The sequence below is a fragment of the Lates calcarifer genome, linkage group LG17 (assembly GCF_001640805.2).
Source record: "Lates calcarifer isolate ASB-BC8 linkage group LG17, TLL_Latcal_v3, whole genome shotgun sequence".
Classification (NCBI taxonomy): domain Eukaryota; kingdom Metazoa; phylum Chordata; class Actinopteri; family Centropomidae; genus Lates; species Lates calcarifer.
In genome coordinates, this window is record NC_066849.1 from 22,673,311 (window position 1) to 22,697,285 (window position 23,975).

The 23,975-nt window shown below is 38.9% G+C and overlaps 1 protein-coding gene and 1 non-coding gene across 2 annotated transcripts; one reads left to right on the forward strand and one right to left on the reverse strand.

The window, feature by feature from the left end:
* Window positions 1–975: 975 nt before the first annotated feature.
* Window positions 976–5,473, forward strand: ncbp2 (nuclear cap binding protein subunit 2). Its single transcript, XM_018666295.2, has 5 exons — window positions 976–1,141; window positions 2,498–2,584; window positions 2,976–3,070; window positions 3,266–3,404; window positions 4,862–5,473. Exons 1-5 carry the CDS (start codon window positions 1,067–1,069, stop codon window positions 4,958–4,960), a joined length of 495 nt encoding a protein of 164 aa, XP_018521811.1. The 5' UTR covers window positions 976–1,066; the 3' UTR covers window positions 4,961–5,473.
* Window positions 5,474–6,072: 599 nt separating this feature from the next.
* On the reverse strand, window positions 6,073–6,144 carry trnap-cgg (transfer RNA proline (anticodon CGG)). Its single transcript has one exon. It is a non-coding gene; the product is annotated as a tRNA-Pro (tRNA).
* Window positions 6,145–23,975: the final 17,831 nt, after the last annotated feature.

Sequence of the window (23,975 nt, forward strand, 5' to 3'; positions counted from 1 at the left end):
TATATTTATCTTACCCTTATCCCTCGGCAGTGCAGTCTATAAATCAGTATTTTCATGTTTTTAGGAGTTTCTGATAATTACATCCTATAAATACACAGTAAAACTTAATCATTAAAGAATGATAATTTTGTAAGCTGATAAGGGCAAACACTGTATGAAAATACAAGTGCCTTAAAAGCAGTTCAAACTTGAAGGAAATAAAAATACAGAAAAAATATCAGTATAATATCCCAAAAATATAAGTAAAATGTGCAAAAGTTATGAGGAAAATATTAGTAAAATCTGTACAATAAATGGCAAATGTCCAAAATGTCAGTGAATGAAATGAGATGAATAAAAGCCTCATAGGTTAAACTGGGCGTCAGTCAAACAAGAGGACCAGTCTGTCAGTAGCCAATGACAAAAAAATGACTGCAGCCAATAGTGAGGCACCACATCTCACAGTCCAACTTCCAGTTCAATAGTCATGTGACTGTGGGAAGTTTAGCATGCGAAGGTTACAGAGGTGGTGAACTTGGATGCAGTTTTGGGAGACAGAGGCAAAGATAAAATAAATAGGTCTTTCATATTTTTAATATTTACGTTTGAAATATGTCTCTGTTTTAAAGATGTCTTACGTCTTCACTGACTGAAATGTATCATCAGTGTGTTTGTACAGGCGTTATAATATGAAAAACCTCATTCATAAAGGAGTGGCTAAGAATTAGACTTTAATACAGTTCACACATTTAAAATAGCAACTTTGTTTGTTTGTTTTTCGGAGGTTGAGTGCAACATGCTTTTACATTTTATTTTCATCGGAATGGATTGGGCTCTAAAAAGACAATACGCATTTTAGTTTATTTTATGTGTAGCGTACTGCAAGTCAAAGAAAGTCAATACATCGAGAATCTGGTAATGTGGTACCAACAGGTGGCGCCACTCCGCTGGTATAGGTGTTACTATCAAATGGTTCCACCCGGAGGTCTTCACTTGACGGACACATTAGCCGGAAATGTCGTTATCGTTTTTCCAGCAACGCTAACAGTTGAATAGGTGCAGAGCGCCAATACACAACTTCTTAACCATGTCTGCTAAATTAAACGCTTTGAATAGCGATTCTTACATTGATGTTAGTCAATACAGGGACCAGCATTTTAAGGTAAGTGTGGGAATATGCTCAAGGAACATCACTGGGCGAGGTTTTAACGTCAACGTATCGGTTTATGTTGAAAGCCAACAGTTAGCAACCGTTAGCAAACAACAGAGCGTTGGTTCGCCACATGCAGTGTGGAAAAGCGATATCGTTATATATTAACTTGATTTAATGGCTTCAAAAGCGTAGTTAATGATGTATAATGTTCCTAGGTCTCGGTTACAAGATGGATAACTCATTTAAGGATTTAACTGTAATACCGGCGTCTGGTTTGCAGTAGCTAACATCCAGGTTGCATTTAAACAATACAGTTTACTGGAGCTCCTCAGTATCTATGGGCGTTTAGCTAAAATTGGGCCAGCAACTTAAGAAGACATTTTCATTTATTTTACTACTTTTTCCAAATTGTACCCAGGGTTTTTGGAGAATGTGTGTGAGATTATTTTCAAGTCTTTTTAAATTTTATGGCACCGTACATAAGTAGCACTCGCGCATGTCGTTGTATTTTAATACAGTGACAGCAAAGGTTTTCTTCTTCTTTTATCATCGGTATATCAACAGACAGTTCTATCGATTAACAGAGGTTTATAAATGATCAGAAAATGGCATAAATACGGCCATCGTGGTTTCCAGAAACACAAAGAGAGTTCTTCAAGTGTCTTTCTCGGTCAGATCAACAGTCCTGAACAGAGAAAAACAGAAAATCCATACATTAGAGGAAAAAAAAAAAAACATATATATTTGTCATTCTATTCATATTATAAATTATTCCAACGATTGACTGATGATTTAATTGATTGTAGATTGTTGCCCTGTCAACTTACTAATTGATTGACCAGTTGTTTTGCTCTATATTCAATAATATTAGCACTTATGCTTCTTTATAGCCCGCACTCAAAAATCTCCTTAATTGCCTCTGATAATTTTTTTTGGTTTTTTTTAGGATTCACTGTTCAAGTGAGATACAATATACACTAAACAAGACTTTTCCCATGGCATTGCATTCGTCTGTCTTGTTTGATAACTGTGTGCATTTCCAGAAAGTAATGTCATTGAATATTAACAACATGGTTGCTGCAAAACTATTATATTTCTGAGCCTGTCCTCAAGCCTCAGTCATGTGTGATTAGTGTGCTTTTATGTCTATATTAACTCTATAAGGGAAACTTAAGAGGGGGAGGGGGATCCTCCCCACTTTAGCATCATAAATTTAAAAAAAAGGCCAGCAACAACTTCAGTAGCAACAGAGATAAGCTACCTGCCTCTGTAAGCTACAGTGGAGAAACCTTAACTCTGACCAGTGTCCTCAGTTTCTTCAGACTGGTGCTTACTCATATTCTACAATGGTTTTTGTGTTTTCAGGGTAACCGCTATGAACAGGAGAAGCTGCTGAAACAGAGCCACACTTTGTATGTGGGGAACCTCTCGTTCTACACCACAGAGGAGCAGGTAGGATACACTGCTGTTATTACAGAGTACATCATCAGTTAAAGCCCTGCACCAGCTTGTTTAGAAACTGGTTTTATTGTCATCATATTCTTTTACAACAAGAAGTTTAAAATGAAAAATCTAGCTCTGGGTTACTACACAATGTGGTGTTTGCTAGTTTGTTATCTTTTTATGGCCCAGGTCCCCAAAGTCTTGTGACTCTAACAGTTATTGAGCTGTTTTGTGAATCTGAGAGTCGTATACTTTTATATTCTGTACTTAAAACCGGACACAGAGCTTCTAGTGGATTATACTGAAATTATGATATATTTCAAACTAGTAACATTTTATTAATGTTAAAAATATTTACAGGATAGGCATATATTTCTTCTTTTCCCTTCCTGCTGAGCAGGTACATGAGCTGTTTTCTAAAAGTGGAGATGTCAAGCGCATCATCATCGGCCTGGATAAAATCAAGAAGACAGCCTGTGGATTCTGCTTTGTGGAGTATCCTTTTAAATATGAATCCCAGATTAGAAATAGTGTATTTAGAAACACACCTTAACACCATGTCAGCACTGTCTGGATTCTAACCACAGCACCATTCTTTGTTATGAGCCCAGTTTCACCTCTATAGCATGAAGTGTGCATGTTGTACAAGTTTAGTTCCCTGCAACAGACCTTAACCGCCGTCTGTACCAGATACTACACACGTGCTGACGCAGAACACGCCATGCGCTTCATTAATGGCACACGGCTGGACGACCGTATCATCAGGACAGACTGGGACGCTGGCTTCAAGGAGGGACGACAATACGGCCGCGGTAAATCTGGAGGACAGGTGAGTTCTGAATGTTAATGTTATGTACAGTTATGTACAGTTCTGTATCAGTCAATACATCGTTATTGTATCACTCATATCAGTCTCAAACATCCGGTATGGGACAGGCTATAATCTTATACAGAGTTTCACAAACATTGTAACATAAGTTTATTGTTCTCTGTTCTGTTTTTTTGCTGGATGTCAGTTCAGTGTTTTAATATCCCGTGGACTAAGTGCATTTTCCTCTGTCAAAAATACAGTTAAATGGGTAGCACTTAATGCTTATTTTGGCAGAAAAATCTAATCTTATTCACACAGACTGCATATCAGCAGTTGCAATCCAAAAATGCTTATGTGCACTTTTAAAAATCCATATCTGTAAACTCTAGCTTTATATTAAAAACATCTCAAACAACTCAAATTGTACAAAATAAATTAAAATAGGGGAGTCCTGGTAGCTCACCTGGTAGGGACCGTACCACATATTAAGGCTGAGTCCTTCCTGCTGTAGCCCAGGCCCTTTGCTGCATGTTATCCCCCTCTGTCTCCCTCGTAGTAGTTTTAACTAATTCTCTCTCCCAGCTGTTGCCATGCTCTCAGGTTAAGGTCCAGCCATTCACATGATTTACTAAATCACTGACAACCTCAGACATCCCTCTGGGTATTTTTGTCATCCTGGTGTTCAGGGTCTTCTCCCTACCTGCTTTTTTCTGTCCCTCATATTGAAAAAGTTTTGGATTTTCTGCAGTGTAGCATTTTGGAAAACAATATAAAACACAGCATCCTATGGCATTTGAAAAATGACATATACTGAGATGGCATTCCAAAGAAATCAATACACTATATCATGACATTTTAATACACCAGTATGATATTTAGAAAGTGATATAACTTCCAAATAAATTATGCATGATTAACCATGGCCTTTGAAGAGACAGCATTACTGTAGTATGGCATTTGAAAAATGAAAGTGTATATTATGCTGTTAACAAATACAACATACATAATCATGTGCATTGTTGCTGTAGTGGTACTCTGAGATTTACTAATGAGATTTCTGGGAAAATGTAAATAAGGAAACACAAATATTGGGCAAAGAAGCGGCTTATTCTGAGGGGGAGAGTTTGCTTTTAAAAAACACTCCCCAGTTTTTAACTTCAGGCTAAGATCACACCACTAATATAAAGATGCAATAATGATGCAAGTTTGAGTACAGAGGTTTATTCTTGACCTTTGGGAACAGTATAAGTAACAATATGAACTACTTAACAGTGAATAAGAATTAAATGAATATTGTACAAGGGTTAAAATATGTTTCAAAATATGTGTTTTACAAAGATCCAAATGTTTCCATCATTGAAGTTGTTTGATAATCTGAACAGAGCATACAGGCTTGTTTGTCTTTGTGCATGTGTGTTTTTTTTCTGAGTGTGTGTTTACCTGTGCCCTCTGGCTGTGTTTTGTTTTTTGTGCAGGTGAGAGATGAGTACAGGCAGGACTACGACCCAGCCAGAGGCGGCTACGGTAAGCTGGCTCAGCAGCATCCAGCCGGAGAGTCACGTAATAGTTTTTAGACTGAACCTCTCCGCAGCAGTGTGCCTGAACCACACAGAGCGCCCCACCGTCTGTGCTGGACTGGACTAATCCTCTAACAACACACCACCACAGATTGTTTGTCCCAGTGTTACCATGAAACCATCTACAGCAGGCCTGCGTGGAACCACTGGACTCCGGAAATTAGCAGCTGTTATTTATTTCTTTTGGAGGCTTGTTCTCTGGCTTCCTCTGTGACTTCCATACCTGCTCTCAGTCTAGAACATGGTAGCACAAGAAAAAACCTCAGTTACTGTGTGATATTTAGTGATATTTTCATCATCCTGCATTTGGAAATACCATAAATTTCCCTACAGACCGGAAAACTCTGATGGTGATAGAGTGACTGGATCAAATGCTTCAAATATCAAAATGATCTTTTTCTCTGTCTATGTCATGTTCAGATATTACACTGCTCAAGTATTGATTTTCATGAATGAGCCTTTGTGTCCCAAACTGTGTATACTTTTTTAAAATAAAGAATTTTTTTGACATTTTGTGAGTCATGTTCTTATTTTTTTTTCTGATCACATAGTTTGAGGTCTGGTAATCCAAGCATCTGTGTGTACTTTTGTGAATGTCAATCAACTCAACCTAAAATTACATGTACATAAAGACATCTATTCCTCCTATGTACATGTGTTTTGTGCAAATTAAATCTAATATAGTGGTGTAAATGAAAAATTTTTTTGGTCACTTGGGGGCAGTGGGAACTAAACATAACACATCCCCTCTTAGATTGACAGGCTCACATCACATGAAGCTACTGTTAATATACAGATATTGATTATAATAGCTTTAATGAATGCAAAATCAATTTGAATCTGAATAGCTTTGTATTCTGACATATTGTACAAGTCTCCCCTGGCAGCCTCCTCCTAAAGGATCAGTTTTCCTGCTGCACATTTTTCTCATTGATTCATCAAGAGCATTGTACTGTATCTGAGGTAGAGAATATCTTTAGGTTCAATAGTAATTTACAGATTCATGTAGACTCAGTCTATACACCAGTCCACATACATATTTGATTTAAGGACACTCCTTATGCATACTGCAGCTTTCCCATGTCTTCAAACAAAGATCATGAGTGTAAGGGCTTGTCCGGGATTTGAACCCGGGACCTCTCGCACCCGAAGCGAGAATCATACCCCTAGACCAACAAGCCCTTGATACTGATTACAGCTTTCTCTGTAATTGGTCTTCTCTGTGGCGCAGGTGTCAGGGTCAGGAGGGAAAAATGTGAAGGCCTGCACAGAGGGTTTGCCTCAAATTAAGATCACACCTTTATGCCTCATAAAACTGAGCTCACAAATCTGCACAGTGGTAACTCATAACACTGGTAAAGTCCAACCAGAATGTTAAAATCAGTGCATCCTGCTGCTTTAGAGTTTAGCTGATATGAAACCCTGTAGACTGTTAAAGGTCTGAAGGTAACAAAAGAAAACCTATGAGCACATCTAAAGCTTATTAATTAACACTTATAATTTATTTTTTTTGTTTAATTTAGCTGTCCCCAACCACCGGACCACCGGGCACAGAAAGAATAAATAATATATATTATTTAATCTTATTGACTATTGTAGTCTACGCGGTGTTTTATTTTGAAACATGACCGGAATCTCTGCCCATCACATCCGTCTGTGCCTCCTAATACCGCTTGACACTTACCTGTCTCTGTCATGGCTGTGATGCCTGGTAAATTAAGCCAGCTAGCTAACTAGCTAAAATAAGTTAAAAACAAATGTCTGTGGAGAGTTTCTTTGAAAAGGGAAAAATGCCCAATGATGAAACAGCAGAAAAGCCTAAGACTGTCAAGAACAACAAAGCTGCATTCAGTGGGAAATACCAGGAGTCTAACTGAAAATATGGCTTTATCGCGACAAGTGATTCACATGTCCCCTCTACATAATATAACCTAATATAGCCTTCAAAACTGCTTCGACAACGCATTCTGCATTAAGACACAAGCCTGAACCCAAGTTCTTTGAAGACAAAAACAAGAACAAGAAGGACAGAAGCAAGTCTTCAGGGCCACCACAGGAGCAACTGTAGCTGCACTGAGAACAACGTACTTCGTTGCTAACCGCGTTGCTAAGGCTAAGAAGTCTTTCACTGTTGAAGAGCTGATGGTTCCTGCTGCTGCGTTATGGTGAGTTTTATTTATAATGCTCTTCACGTGTGTTTGTTTTTATGCCGAATCTATACACTTGGTCCGTGAAATTATTATCTTGCGTGAAACCGGTCTGTGCTACAACAAAGGTTGCGGACCGCTGGTTTACCACTTAATGAGCTTTAGAGGTGCTCGTAAGTGGATTTTTTCACATAGCTGTTTCTGCTGTTTTCAGTCTTTATGTTAAGATAAGCTAAAAACTGCTGGCTGTTTGCACGCAGACATGAGAGAGGCATCAGTCCTCTCATCTAACACTCAGCAAGAATTTCAAGCAGTTGGGCCATGCTATCAGCAGCCTGAGGTTAATGGTGATGAAGAAGTAAAAAAAAGTCTCCAAGGCGTGGTGATCTGAAAAAGAAACCTCTCCAACAAGAAATATTTTGGATTTTTTTAATGCATTAAATATTTTGTTACACAATGCTCTAAAACACCAAATACAAAATGTCCCTTTATTCTCTCTGATGATGTGTTTCTCCTTTGTGCCAAGACCCAGACCACTTATTGATTTGTATGTTCATGAAAACGACTAAAAATGCATACTACACACACTGGATCCAGTAAGTATTCAGATACCCTGTGGATTTTATTTTAAATATATAAAAATGCCATTTTGCCTATCACTCCGCAATCCTCTATAACAAAAAAGTGAAAATGTGTCTTTACTTTAGAAACTTACAAAAGTATTCAGAGCCTTTTCTGTGGCTCCAAATTGTGGTTACGTGTGTTCTGTTTGCTCTAATTATCCTTTAGATGTGTCTATGTGTTTGGAGTCCACCTGTGGCAAATTGAATTGATTGGTCATATTTTACAAAAGCACCCACCAAGCTCCCACAGTTCACACTTCATGTCAGAACAAACACCAAGCTGTGAAAGCCACAAACTCTCTGTAGACCTTTGCAATAAAACTGTGGCGGAGGTATAGATCAGAGCAGGAGCATAAAAGTGCATCCTTTATGGGCTGCAGTCCTCTCTTTAGGACATTAGTGGTTTTTCTATTTGTAGCAAGTTAATATGGGTGTTTTTGGATTGTGTAATCTCCTAAACAGAGGTGGCATTTGTATCTTTGAGGGCTTGCAAAGTTCAGTTTGCAGACACCGTCTCCTTTGTCTTTGCAACCGTAATGTCCCTGTTCTTCATACAGTATTATGATTATACTGGTGATCATCTTGCAGAGCAGTTGGTCCAGACTCAGCTCTTAGACAATCCTCATTCCACCTGTGATAAAGAACGTGGTATCTTGGCTGTTTATACGCAGTCATCTGGTCTCTTATCTCAAAGTGAGCTGTAGTAGTGAAGTGAGGAACAGAGCAGAATACTAAACAGTGGAAACTGGTTCAGTTTCAGACATATTTGCATTATGTCCTCCACCACTAGTTCCTGGCATCAGCTACTGCACTTTGCTCTTAATCACATCCTCTCAAAGCAGGTATTGAAAATGAACACAAGATGGCAGAAGAGGAGGTGGAGTTCCTCTGAATAATTAGGGACAGACAGACAGTGAACAAGTAGTAAACCAACAGTCATCCACTTTTCATACAGGCTCAGGATTCTCATTGTGATGAGAGAGTAAAACACTTACCTTCATTTTGAGCTTATTAGGACCTTCATCAGCAACAGAGAAATTATAGAAACAAGATAAATGTTAAAAAAAAACCCAAAAAACTCTGACCCCATGACCAGCAACCCCTGTCTGTTGAAATTTCTCATGTCCCCAAATAGCAGTGATTCCCAACTGGTTCACTTGTACTCAAAGGAGTACTTGTGCAATTGACAGGGCATGAAATATTGTACAGCAGATTTTTTTTTCTTTCTTTCTTTCAAAAATAAAAATAGAAACTATGATTTGATTTAAAAAAAAGTATTTTAGGAGAAAAATAAACATGCAAACAGGGTTACCAGTACCCTTCCAGTAGACACCATGCACTTGAATTAGTTGTACACCCTAAAGCCATGTGCTGAGAGTGCATGAAGTGCAGAAATCAAAATAGTGAGCTATAAGTAACTCAAACATGATAGTTGGAACTATTTGCTAAAGATACTGGGTAAACAGTTGAAATAAATAGCAAAAGTAGGCAGTTAAACAGTTAAAATAGACTGAGGGATGGTAAAAGGTCTAACTTCAGTGGTATCCACTTTTATGTAGAATTACTTAAATACTTCTTTCTAAATGAATTGAAATGAACACATTTGAATAAGGGAGTATACTTGAGCTCACTCACTCAAAATACCTCATTCAAATCTCCTTTCAGTATGAGATGTGGACACCACCACCACTGTTTTGCACCGTTCTATTACACACTGCAGGTGGGTCTATGAGTGGAGGGAACTGTGGCAAAGGATAAAGGACTGTGAAAAGATTTCATTCTGACCTCAGTCTTTTCATGATCCATATGGGCTCTATGCATCCAAATGATGTGTATTTGCCACTTCATATGAGCCTGGGGATTTATCCATTTCCATGCCTGTGCAGCAAAAGAGGTGAATCTCACTGATGCCCCAAATGTGGCCCACGTGATACGATTCTTGGACGTTTACTGCATTAGCTGCTATCATAGCCAAAGAGTCAAGTTCAAATAGGGTCAAGTGAGAATTAGACAGTGCCATAGCCAGACCCGGAATTAATGAGACATTATGCTAATGAGAGAGCTGTTTGGAAATATGGAGAGAAAAATCTCGAAATCCCTTGCTTTGTCTCACTGAGAAACTCATTGCTAAGGCAGCCTGTCATTGGCTGGTTACAGATGAAGCAGTTAGATAATGATCCACCATTACAATGAAGAACAACAGCTCTCAACGCCAGCCTTTAGTGTGGGAGATACTCTGCAACTTGGTCATTAATTCATGATAAAGGGTGCTTCATGGATAAGCACACCAACACACCAGCACAAGCTCTCTCATGTCAAGTTGTTCAATCTCTCCTCACTGTTATCTACATACTTAGAGGTACTTTTGGTCTGTGGCTTTTTTTAAATCCAGGTTTAATGTAGGCCCTTTTGTTTCATTTAAGGGAAATCTTAATAATATTTTTGGAAAAAATTGTGTTCTAAAGAAATTGTTTACAACAGTGTTTTTAGGACTGTGTAGTGGGTTGTCAGGAGAATGGAGGCCAACATTTGCTCTTTAATATTCATTCATTACTTCATTCATTCATCCAGCTTATTTAACTCTGTGGATAAAATCAGTGTTTATATGGACTTTTCAGTGCACAAAAGTGGAGCGGATGTTACACTTTTTACGGATTTTTTAAAAATACCGTTGTCATTATTGTGCACAAAATGAACTTAGTCACAATTTACATCATTAACTCCCAACAGCTTGAATTTGAAGTCTTACATTTTTACCAAAAACAGGAAACAATGGTTGTAAGATGAATTTGTGAGATGCTTTCTGACCAAGTCAGCAAATGAATTCATTCCACTATTAGAAAAAAATAGTGAATGCATAATGAGTCTATCAGGAAACATAAATTAGCAAGCTTTTTGCTGGACTATGTAAAACAGGTGAGTAGCCCTGTAGAGAGTGACATGTTACACCATCACTTACTGTGGAGCTGTAAGAAGCCCATTTCCATCAGGAAAGAAAACAGTAGAAAAGTTGGGCAATATAAACACTCAGGAAATGACATTTATTTAAATAATTCAGATTTATGAGATGGAAGGTTCAAATTATGAGGTATATTTATTATAATTCTGATCATTTTTATTTAAACAGTAAAAAACTGAAGTTACGACCTCATAATTGATTTCTCATGAGTGTCTTTATTTTTATCATCACTGATGTTTTATTTATTTTTTTCTTTTCCTGGCAAAAATGGGCTTCCATATAGAACAAATAAATCTGGTAAATGGTAAAGACAGAAATGTGGAAGTACCCAAAACCACTTAGGCCATTACACGTTTCATCCCCGGGTCACTGATGGACAAATACTTCCATCACCATTCTGCAGTGTCAGGAGAAACATTAACCTCCTCCATATTTTATTTGCTCCAGGAGAATATCAGCTGCAGGCATTTCAAACAGTCCAGTGAGTAAACATGCAGATTTCCGGTTATTGAGGGGGATCTCATTACAGCAAAGTAATTCACTCCTCTATGGCTGGTTTGAAAACACATCTACACTGAAGAGCTGCAGCATGCCCATAAAGAAGCTAAATTAGCAAATGGTAGCTTGACATTTTGTGGCCATAAGGGAAGTATTTGTGGGAAATGAGGCGCTTTATCTGGTGCCGTGCTTTACATTCAGCCTAAATGTGAGCATCAGTGTCAGTCTAGATTGAGACTGACTAGTGTCGTGTGATAAGGCTGAGAATGAATCGCTGAAAAAGGATCTGACAGGTAGGAGCTCGGTGTCAAGGCTTAAAAAGCCCTTTGTCCTTCCACACGGATCCTGTTGTACAATGTTTCATCATCTGCGGTTTCATTAAATCTGTTTCATCTGTCATCCGATACACCATGAAGGGGTGATAGAGGGAACACAGAAACACGAGTTTTGTGTCAGAGAAAATAATGGCAAGACTTCAAGTCAGTAATCAACATCAGAGAAAAAAAAGGATTATGATCTATGAAATACCTTCCCCACTTTGGACTGGGGTTGTCAAAGAGGTCTAAAACACATGACCTTTGAACCTAGTTGCATTTCACCTCAGGTATGTATATTCTCTGTCTGTCAGTAGATTTGTGTAGTAGGGCCTATCAGCTCTCCATCTGTCAGCAGGTGATTGACTTAGATGAAAGATGTATCCTCTGTAACAGACAGGCCCTGTGTGGAGAAAATTGCATGGGTGGGAGGGTGAGTATGAGAGGAGAGAGGGCAGCCAAGAAAAAGAAATTAAATTTCTGAGGAAGCCTCATTTTACAAGGAGAACGTAGCCCAGGGCAGTATTTAATGCATTAAGAGCAAGCAGTTATGTTATTGCCGAGGGGTTACAGGGAAATAACATTATTAGAAATGACTAAATGCACAGAATTTATTTCACTTCATAGGTCCAGGTCCTCAAACTATTGCAGCAGGCCACCTCTTAGTAACTACTTATGTCTGTCAAGCTTTCTGTTCTCACATGGCACATATGCAATTGGACTGGACTGGATTATAACAAGCAAAAGTTTGTTTCATTTTTAAAGTTACAAGAGAAAGGGTTTTCAGGATAAGGGCTAACTGATGTAATGCTATCTTGGATAACAAATTTGGCTGTGGTCACTGGAGTGTAAACTTCCCTAAATGCCATAAAGAGCAGGACAGAGCTGCTAATATTACAGATGATAAAGTTTTTCTGCTGTGCAGTGAACATTTGACAGGAATGTGTCTGATTCTGAGATAAGTCAGGGGTGATAAATATGGATTTAATATCAGACTGAATTCATACAGTGTCTGCCCAGCTTTATACATCAAGATGTATCAAGATGTACTAGTCATGGGAGATATTTTTCAGCCCATGGAAATAGTTTTATTACATCTTTTTGTGACTCCAAAGAAGCTTTCTCACGTCTGGGAGAATAACTTGAATGATTGACATTTTGACTTGAAGTCTACTTAATAGCTTTTTCCCCAGAGGTTTCAGCTGCTTCTACAACTGTAAGTTTGTAACTCTTTTTAGAAACTGTGGGCATGCAGCGTGAATGTCAGAGTCATTTACCAGTCAAAGAGGATCTCACAAAAAGACTGTATTGAGCCTCATTATGGAAATTGCTGGATGTCGTGTCTTTGGCACATTAGCCACACTAGTGACAAAAAGCTGGGATATCTGCCTTGGCTGCATCAGCTTGGACTGTCTGTTTCCATTCATTTTGGGCAGTTGATAACCTCTTGGTTGAGGTCAGGGAAACATCACAGTCATGGTTTATTAGCGCCTACATGAGAACAAACACTGCACATTGCTTAATGTTCAAAGGAGGCATTTATTGGACTGTTGCTCTGCTCACCACAATGTAGTTGTTAATTGGGAGAAACACACTTGGTGATAATGAAGGACTGACCACAAACTCAACAGTTCTCCTTGTAAAATGACAAGAGACAGTACAAGTATGACCTCCTCCAGTGTTGAAGGCTAATGCTGATGTAATTACTTTCCCTCATTGAGACTAACCGCAGGAAGTGAGCACAAATCCCTAATGCAGAACAGTCTTATGTGAACATAAGTCATAATAAAAAGGGATTTCTGGTCAGGCAGGAGCTCTAACTCTCTTCTATTCTTTTCTATGTCTTGTTTGGGCTCAGAGACCCTGTCTGTCATAACTACTGGACTGGTGATGCTTGCAGGTCGTTACGGCTCAGAGACCTCTCGGTGGCAAGTGCTGGCCCTAATATCACGCTCCACAACACCCTCAATACCCCGCAGCTTTCTGTAGAGCTTCAACTCCTCCTCGGTGTTCAAACAGCACTGCAATACACGTTTTCCTCCCGCTCACTCACTAAAGATCAATGTCAGCTGAGTGAAACACTTACCGGAGTGAAATTTGAACAGTTTCATACCTCTGAAGCCTGTGCTTTCAGTGGCTATAAGTCCAGGTTTTGCTGTGACAGACTTGCTGTCAAGCTCAAGGTTGAAAATTTCTGCCCTAGCTTTATTCCTCTGATACTGAGGTGTCTTTAGATGTGCTGGTCTAAGAGTAATCTATGTGCAGAAACAAGTGTCTCGCTTCAGCTCCTCTTGCCTGAACTACAAAGAACTTGGTCCCTTCAGCAATCATGTTAAGGCTAATTGAACACAGTTATAATTACAGAAGAATTTTTCAGTCTGTTTCAATTTAGCACAGTCCATTTCCTGCCTCAGATCGATTCGCTTTCTTCCTCCCAATGGGGACTGATGACTGTCTTTGAAAACCAAAAGCATACAGTTGCTCGCAGATTCAAAAAGCAGGTAAGCACTGCTCCATGACCCTTCTCTTTCTCTCTTGCTTTCTCTCCCTCTCCTCTGAGTAAACACAGGCAAACCATCAATCACCTACGAATAGAGAGATCACTGGAATCCTGAAAATAGAGAGATCTTTTCTCTTGGCAGAAATGGGATTTTACAGTAAATCTCAATTGGAATCCTTGGGAGGGATGGGAGGATGGTGCAGTATGTCAAGGTAGCTTCAATTTTCACTTTAGCTCCTTTCTCCTTATAGCTGAGCCCAGTTCACCTGAATTACAAAATGTTCTCACGTACCTCTAGTAGTATCTAGTCATGCAGTTACTGCCCCCTTGGCTTTATTTACTAAAGTTTTGGCATATACACAGATTTGCAGAAAAATAGAGTAACAAAGGAGGTGAATGAAAACAACTTCTCTTTCCAAAATCTCAACATTTCTTTGTGTTTTCTCTGTTACTTTGGACAATTGTAGTACAGCAGTCAGCTAAAACCAAACAGGTTAGATAGATTACACTGAAAATATGGGCCCTTAAGTACAGTGTTGATGAAACAAAAGTAGTTACACCTGTAATTTCCATTTAGGGAAGGACCATACTGCCAGTAACTGAAGATGTAGTGGACGTCTTCAAGGATCATCTGTGGATATTGGTGTTTCAGTGACTGATCAGGCAGAGTGAATGATGTCAGCCTCTACAGATGAAAGAAAGCCACTGCTTACAAAACGGCACAAAACCGCAAGATTAAATTTTGGTAAAGAACACGAAAAGAGGCCTGATGAACACTGGCAGTACATTCTTTGGTCAGATGAAACTAAAATTGACTTTTTTGGACCAGATGGGGACCAGGATGTTTCCTGTGGACCTGGTCAGGACTACCACAGTGACTGTATAGTGCCGACTGTGAAACATAGAGGTAGGAGCGTGCTGCAGGCTGCAGTACAAAAAGTGTTGAAGAGATAACATTTATAGATAGCACTGTGAGTGAATAACCAAATACTGAATGGAAAGATGACTTGTGCTCTTCAGAAGCGTGGGAGGAGATGGATTTTCCAACACAACAATGATCCCAAACACCCTGAGGAAAAAAAATCACAGAAGGGTTTGTAAAGCAGAAAAAAGTGAAAGCTGTGATCTGGTCAAGTATGTCCTTGACTTGAATTCAGTAGAAAAACTTTGGAGTATTATAAGTGGAAGGTAGAGCAAGGAAGGCCCTCCAGCAAAGAGCAGAACATCTCTCCACAGATTTGTATATAACTGGTATCATCCAACCCTAAGAGGATTTAATCTGTGTGTAAAGGTGGACATACAAAATATTAGAAATAAATACAATAATGGAATCTAATAAGTGAAAAGCGTACTGACTATTGTTGCAGTTGGTTCATAAATATGGACTTTTCATTATAGTTAAATGAGTGAAAACTTGTTTATTTTTCAAATTAATTGGCTTCATTCCTCTCGGGCTTTGGCTAAGACAAATGAAATTATATTGAATGGACAGGATTTATAATTACTTAACATTTTAGTGACATTTTCTTTAATTTAATTTGGTTAAAATCAATTTATTACTGACCGCAGGAGACCTCCAATCCTTCATGTTTTAATTTCAGTTAAATGGTCACTGAGATAATGAGCACCTCTACTGGTCAAAAGTACATGGGTCATACAAACCTTGAATCAAGCTTGACCTCGGGTAGCAATAGAGATAATTGATCCCATCCTCTGCATGTAGTTGAGTTGAACTAAATGCAATACAATGTGTGTGAGATTCCTTAGAATTCTCAAACTAATATACAACAACAGAACATCATCACCATCTCCACCTTCTGTTCATCCATGGAGACAATTAGATGAGACTGTAGCTGTTGGTGGGATGTTTCCTCTCTGTGGGGGGTGGGGTCCTGTTGTTCCTTCAGGTTAGCCGGTGATACTCAGGCCAGGCTGCAGCTGACAAATGAGCAGAATCCTGCAGAGCCGATGTCAGCCATGGGTTCATGTCAAACCCTGTCAGCCTCCATCTGCCCAGGATGTGAGACCTATATTTATCCTCCCTAGAAATGTCTGTCTGGGCATCTGTCTCTCTGTCATCTTGCGTAGGTGTGTTTGTGTATCCACCTGAATCTCTGACTCTTTTCTTTACTTGTTTACAATGTTATCTGCCATCTGAGGCCAGTAATTATGTTAATAACTAGAAATATTTAAGCATTTGTGAAACATGATTGTATTAGATAAGAAGACTGATACTGCTGCACGCTAAATATGAAGCTTTAGTAAGTAGCTATTAGCTTAGCTTAGCATAAAGACTGGAAATGGAGGAAACAGCTGCTTAACACAAAATCTAACAATCAGCACCTCTAAAGCTCACTAATTAACATGTATTTCATTTTTCAGTGCAAAACTGTGAAAATGACATGTTGTGGTTTTATGGGGGGGTGGGGTGGGGGGCAGTAGTGTGCCATACCAGTGGTATCTATCTGCTCACATAATTTGTCTTTTGTCACTGCAATAGCATCACAACGGTGCAAGATACACCTGTAAAGTTTTGTGAGTGTATCTTGCACCACAAGATGGTCTTTAGCTTCCCTTGGGTTTTTAATGCATAAAAAAGACAAAATTATTTTTTCAACCAGAGTGAAAATAAGAAACTCACCAGTTACTCTGAAGCCCTGATCAATGAAGCAGTGTGAGGATATCTTCTTACTGTGGTTAAGTGGATGTTATGCCTGTCCAGAAACAGCTTGCATACAGTTATTACAGTAGTATAAGGCCAGCACTTAAATATGTAAATAATACCAGCTAAATGGAAGGAAAGCTGCTATCTGTAGGAATCCCTGTAGAGCTGAATCTCTCCTATCAGCACCATTAACTGTCTCTGGAGGAGGAGGAGAGTAAAAGATTCAGATTTAACTGTCCATCTGATACACAACACCACTCACTTCACATTGAAGTCAATCAGAGAGATGTAGTTACTGCTTGTTATCTGGGATTTTTGACAAGCAGATGTTTTTCTATGGGCTGAGGGTTCTTATCAGATGATGAGTGTTTGTGATGGTATTAGTCAGAGATGATGATGTCCGGCATGCAGAGTCATGCCAGCAGGCTGAGAATCACAACAATGTTTCTGTCAGTTAGACACAGGAAGCTTGTGGCCTGATCCAAAACAGTGAGCTTTAAGAATAATTAATCCCAAATAAACCACAAGTAAATCAATAATAAATACAGCTGTGGAGAAGCCAGTGTTTTCCTAGAAGATAAGAAACAGATTTAAGAAAGAATTTGTTTGTAAACCTGTAATATGAGAGTGTTTCAAGGAAACATGAATACTGATATCACTTTTACAGACGGTTGTTGTTTTCTCTTCCCTGGTCTGACCTTGGTTTATAAATCTAGTCTCATAAGTAACACCTTGAGGCTGTGTTTGTTTTCATTACAAGGGTGACTGGGCAGAGATGTGAAGCAGTTCTCAGCCTGCTGACAAAACCTTCACAAGCCAGAATATTTTACAATTGCCCAGTGCCAACATACACTTGGATTACTGGACATTAATAATACAATATTAATGATAATAATAATAAATAAGTGATCGCCCATAGGTGTGAAACTGAGCCTGAGTGTTGGAGTGGGCACAGTGTATCTCCTCCTTCCACCCAGTGCCTGCTGGGATAGGCCTCCAGCTCCATGTGACCATGAACAGGAGTAAGAAGGTTTGGAAAATGAATGAATAATACAACCAAGGCATGTTGAGGTTCTTCCAGGAGCTCACGGCAATTGAGACACTGAATATTTTTTCAGCCAATTGACCTGCCAAAAGCCAAAGAGAATCCAGCAGCAGATGTTGTGAATAAAAAGTTAGACGAAGAGTGCATTGATCACTTGGCTCACTCCATTTCGTTTGCAAAATAAATAAGAGCATGGGTTGGGGGGAGGGCAGTGGGTTGTAGAGTGGCTTAGGAACAGCTGCAAAGCAAAAGTGATTCATTTCACTTAGCAGCAAATTAAAGCATCATATCAGGAGAAGTGGCTGGATAGACCACACTGTCCAGTAAACCTCAAATTACTTCCTTATCAACCGACACCACCAGATGATTTGCCGGAGTAGAATATGTGTGCACTGGAAATACTGAAAAATGTTGATTATTTGATATTATCTTAATATTAAGATAACTTTATTTATGCAGAGGAGCTTTGCTGAGCACACACAGTCTTTTTCAGTAGAAGTTACATACAATTAAACCTGGGAGCAGTCTAGCACAACCACACACTTCTACTGTTTGCTCCCTGTGCAAGTCAAATTATCATGATGGGCACGGTCACCATTATAAGCTGCAATATGAAATTTCATCATCTCATATCAGCTGAACTCGACCATAAAGGACACTGGGGTGAAATAACCTCCATTTTCTATCAATATTCAGACAGCCAATCAACTGACACGTAAATGCTGAAAATTCCTGAGTTAAATGTACTGTGTTCAAATGTTCATCCATGAATATTCCATCCTCGCTAATTCCGTGTCAGAATGTGTTTGAAAATTCACCAAGTGTAAAAACCTGTGTGAAATGTAAATGAGCAAGCAAAAACTATACACCCACTCAAACTGGAGATAAGAGCGGTAATTAAAGTTGTATGCATCAGCAAAAAGTCTCACGTGATTTTGGATTCTCATGAACTGAATATTTCAACCATCTATTAGGCTACTTTCAGTTATTCATTTCTACCACTTGCTCACAACCTTTAGCTATTTATTTCAACCATTTATTAGACTACTTATAACTATCTATTTCAACTATTTATCAATTAGTTCTGCTAGTTATTTAAACCAGTATCTATTACTTTTGGCTGTTTTAAGCTTTTATCCACTGCTATTTCAGCCATTTATCCATTACTTTTACTTCAACCTTCCACTGCTTCTAGCTTTTTCACCATTTGTCCATCACTTTTAGCAATTTTAATCATTCCATAACTGTTTAGAGATACTTGTAATTGCAACATGTCCTGTTCAGGTGTTAAAGTTGAGTCAATTTGTGGATATAGTTTTAATCAAATTGTAATTTATATTTTTTAAAATTATTTGAGCTCTTCTCATATACCCACTGGAAATTGTAGATGTGCCCCCTGGGGTACAAGTACCCCTGGTTGGGAATCAGTCATGTACAAAATGCTGAAATGCACTCCAGAGCCAGAAAAACCTACCCCTTGTTGTCTGCCTTCACCAAAAAAGCATCTTTCCACTCATTTCCAGTACTGAAAGAATGTTAATGGGCAAGCTGAAGAAATAGAAATGACGATGCTGAAAGGAAAAAAAATCTACAAAAGTAATGTGAAATAACACAAAGAGCTAGATGCCCAGTGGGGAGCAGGCATTACTGGACTCACTGGTCTGAAATCTGATGCTAGCTTTGACTGGATTACTGCTTGACAAGCAAAAGAAAGAAGGAAGTGTGTCGATGGAGGAAATCTGTGTCTGCTTGTGTGTGACTGTAACTGCATGAGGCAGCATAAATATGTGAGCATGCATCTGTTTACATATTAATGCATGAAAATATTTCAACATCAAAGTGAGGCGAATGCCTGGATAAATGAGGCAATTATTTTCACAGACTCCACTGAGACTCATTTGCACTATATGCTAAGTAGGGCTAACAGCAGGTAAGAAAGGAATGACTAACAACAGTAGATACTTTGACACAGCAACTTAATTTTGTCCCTTAAATAGATTTGGAGAGAAGAAGTATATTTAAACTTTGTCAAGAACCCCATGATACAAAGTGTATTAATTTGGGGACAAACAAGTTTCTACACAAGGTTAAGCACAATAAAACAAAACACAAAAACCCACTGTGGTCTACTTACCCAGCACTAAACGACAGACAAATTTAGTGACTTTAGTATGTGACATTTAGTATGTTGGTGAAGACCCAAAAAGTGTTAGGAAAAAAAAAAGAAGAGTGAATATTGCACTACAGTCTAATGCTAATGTTGCTTTGTGTCTGCACCATTTTACTGAAACATTATTTCAGGTTTAAGTTCTTTTTTTCTTTAAGCTTTCTTTTATATGAATGTGTTTGTGTATTTCTCCTCTGAATTTAAAACCAGTCTCGCCATTTTCTGTTTTCTTTTACTTTTGACATTCTTTTCATCTTCCTTGTGTTTTATGATTTCATCGTTTGCTTGTTTTTTGCTCTAATGTTTGCTCTCCTCTAGAGGACTTAACACATAACTTTGGTGCTACATAAATTAAGTTTTATTTACCATTTATTATGAAGTTCTGAGTAGTTCCTGAATCTCTGCTGGTTCCCAGGCTACTTGTCGGTGACCTGTCTGCTTCTGATTTCTGACCTCTTTGCAGAAGCAGAAAGAGTTTCTACAGTAACAGTCAATAAATCATTGGCATCTTGATTCAGCTTCCTTCATTCAGTGAGGTAAACCTTTCTACACAATAAACGGGAAATAGAAAACATCTCCTTGTTAAACAGAGGAATCCATTAAATAATTAATCATAAGAAAAAGTTGTCTTTTTCAGCCCGCAGCAGCTATAGGTTACATAATATTAGCTGCTACTTCTCTTCCTTCTTGCATTTTTGTACTGGGGCTTATTACTAAGCCAGGATGCCTTCACTTCTTTGCCTTTGCTCATTGTGGTTTAACTCTCCCTCCAGAGCAGCTTTGCCTCTGAGTGTTGGCATAACTAAAACTCCAGTCTGCAGTGCAGAAACCTGTACAAATGAGTTAATTTAGACAGACAGATCTGATATGAACCCAGCAGTACTTAATGTCTCTGCACCTTCAGATCAAGCTGCAGTCTGCTTCCTCCCTGTCACCAGGAATAAGCTCCACACTCAGCCTACAAGTGGAAGGGAGGCAAGCAGACATACAGACAGTGGACAGTTTTGAAAAAGGAAAATAATTTTTTTTCAACATGTAACTGTTTTTGTCACTGGTTTTTATAGCTTTCAGCTCTGGTCTTTTTGAGTTTCCTTTTTAATAAAAAGGGCATCTGAAAAGAAATTCCTGCAGAATACATTCATTATGATGAATCTTAGTAAGTAACAATAAGTATTACAATAATACAAAACATGTTTGTATTCAAAGTAGAATGGGGGGTTCATAGTGATAATTTAAAAGATGTCTGCGTGAGTGAACAAGTCACCTGGCTGAGATGAGCCCATGCGTTTTCACAATGTGAGAGAAATTACTTTTCTCACTCCTCCACTACAAAATGGTTTCTGTGTGATTGTAAGGCAATTTCATCAGATCTTCCAGATATGGCAACAAATAATCAAGAGGACAAATAGCATCAATCCAATTTTCAATTTTGCTTTTCACAGGAGGAGAGGTTGGTGATGGCAGCATTATATTCCCATCTATGACACAATGTCCTATTGAGAGAGGGAGCTTCTCTTTGCATTTTCAGAAATGTTCCCTCTACCTCACAAGTGTTTTATAGTGAGAGGAAGAGCAAAGACCTTGAGGGACCAAAGCTGGTAGAGGGAGAGAGGGGACAAAGAAAAATAGACACAGAGGGGCAGAAAGAAAGAGTGGAAGAGCATGAATGACTGCTTAGCTTTGAATCTCTGCAGGGTTTTTGTGTCCACAAAATTCAAGAGATTCTATAAATTTGGACTACGCTTGGCACAAAGGTTTTTAAAATCATCTATATTATCTGGGCTCGGCAACTATTGTAGGAAAGATTGTACTGATGGGAAAAAAAGCTGTAGTTGAGGTTATCCAAGTCAAGTCAATTCAGTTTTATTTATAAAGTGCCAAATCTCAGCGCTTTTTCATAGAGAGCAGGTCTAGACTATACTCTTTGTATTTTTATAGCGACCCAACAATTCTCACCGTGAGTAAGCACTTGGCAACAATGGCAACAAAAAACTTCCTGCCAATTGAAGCACCTGGTTAAGGTTAGGTGTGGTTACTGTAAAAAAACAAAAAAAAAGGGGAGAACTGTGTTTGTTGGATGGTGAATTCCCACCTGTCTCTGCCCCAACATCTACTACTATCTATGCTACTTCTCGCATAGGCACTGGGCATAAATGGTCCACTGCAGACGCTGGTGTGATATAACCAGTGTCTGCAGTGCTCCTTTAAAAAAAATCTCCCTTGGGACTTTCTTTCTCCTCTTCTCTTAGATCATGAATGAATTCATTTTAACCTCATGTTTTCAGGGGTCAGACATGTAGCTGTGGTTAACCAGGTGCTTCTTATTAGAAATTATAGTATTTTTTATGTACTGTTGTTTGTGTTTTGTGTTATTTTATGTATGTTTCCTTCTGAGTTACATCTGCTGAGTATGATTTGAAGACCAACTGGGCTTAGGCTGTCGTCTTATTACTTAGATTTTAAGCCCTAGCGAGACGTTATGTGCAGCATTACTTCTGTTTTTGCCATTACAGAAAATAAACCCTGATAACGTCAAACTGTCATTATCATTGTCACCAAGATATCATCATATCACTGAGCTGGACTGTAAAACAGTACCAAAGCTGTGGCATGTGGCACTGATTGATGCCATGTCTTTGGCCCTATAGCAATACTATTAAAATGAAGATAAATACAGAATAAAGAACTGACTGCAGCGCTGTCTCTCTTCTCTTCTAACTCTCCTATTGGGAGCTAAGGAATTTATTGAATATTCATCAGGTTTTTATGTATGGCATATGCCTACTGTGGATGTGCACACCTCTCTTTCTTGGTTATTAGACAGCAGATATTGCCATTACATAGTCCACTGATTCTGCTCTGTGCGGTCAGTTGGTGGAGTGCAGTTGTTGTTGTGTGCGTGTGTATGTGTGTGTGCGTGCGTGCATGTGTATGTGTATGCGTCAGTCCTCCCTCTGGGTTGATATTACCTGCTGTCTCTCACCGCAGTGCTCCTTCTCATGTGTCACTTCAGAGTCATTGTTCTTCACCGTCCCTCCTTTGCCGCGTATGAACATGTGCCTCCTCCCATCTCTTCTGCCAGCTATCATTCCTTACCGTGCATGCTTTGTTGAATATGATCATGCAGCAGCTTCATCAGTGTTGGCAGTGCACTGTATCAGTGGGGAAATGAACCGGGCATGCAGCTCATTCTGGCTCAGCGGTAAGGTCTTGTTAGTGTTCATTTCAGGGTTACAGTAGAGCAGGGAGATGGAGCCACACAGACTGGATTCACGCCAAAAAAAGCCTCTTTGCACCTGTATGATCATGCTTCTGTAAATTATATGTAAATCTCTTTACTTTCCCAACATTACACTTGTTTTTTTAGATGAGTTGAGACTGTGATGATTCCCCAATGGTCACTGTAGTCACTTGTTCAAATGCTCACAGTAAAATAACTTACATTTACATTTTTCTGACAAGCAAACTTTGTGGTTGTGTGAATAATGACTGTTCTCTCAGAGGCAGAATTAAGAAGTAGGATGATGCTGGTATGCTGCCTAAGAAGTGGGGAGGTCAGCGTATAACAACTGTCCTGACCAGCAATTAGCCACTTGGCTGGGTGGAAGACCATTTTTTATGCGCTTCAATGAAATGAAATAACTACATTGTCACACAATGAAATTCATTTGTTTTTTGCATTTCAACTTCAGGAGCTCAAATGTTTGTTCTATGTCCAGACCACTAAACCGGAAGTAAGAGCATCCATTCTATTTTAACGGGGTGGAGTGGGTTGGGTGTACAGAGGTGGTTTTGTTAGTTTTCAGACAATGCACTTTTTATGTACCCTACACAACTTCTACTGTCAAAATGTCTGTGTTATTACAATTAGAACAATGTTTACCCACCGTCTTGATTGTTTTCACATGATAATGTTGTTTGTACTGTTTAATTGATTACCCCTAACATTGGTTTGTCTCTGTAGGAGGAGCCTCCTGTATAAAGGCCGGGTGTAGCCACTCCTCAGGAGCACATTGTCAGTTCAGCTTCAGTTTGCTGAAGTCAGCATGTGCTGTCCAGTGTAGCCTTAGGCCTAGATTTTTGTTTGGCTGATT

Coding starts and splice junctions, on each gene's coding strand:
- ncbp2 (XM_018666295.2), top strand. CDS start 1,067: ATGTCTGCTAAATTAAACGCTTTGAATAGCGATTCTTACATTGATGTT. Junction 2,585..2,975: donor TCTACACCACAGAGGAGCAG/GTAGGATACACT, acceptor CCTGCTGAGCAG/GTACATGAGCTGTTTTCTAA. Junction 3,071..3,265: donor TGTGGATTCTGCTTTGTGGA/GTATCCTTTTAA, acceptor CGTCTGTACCAG/ATACTACACACGTGCTGACG.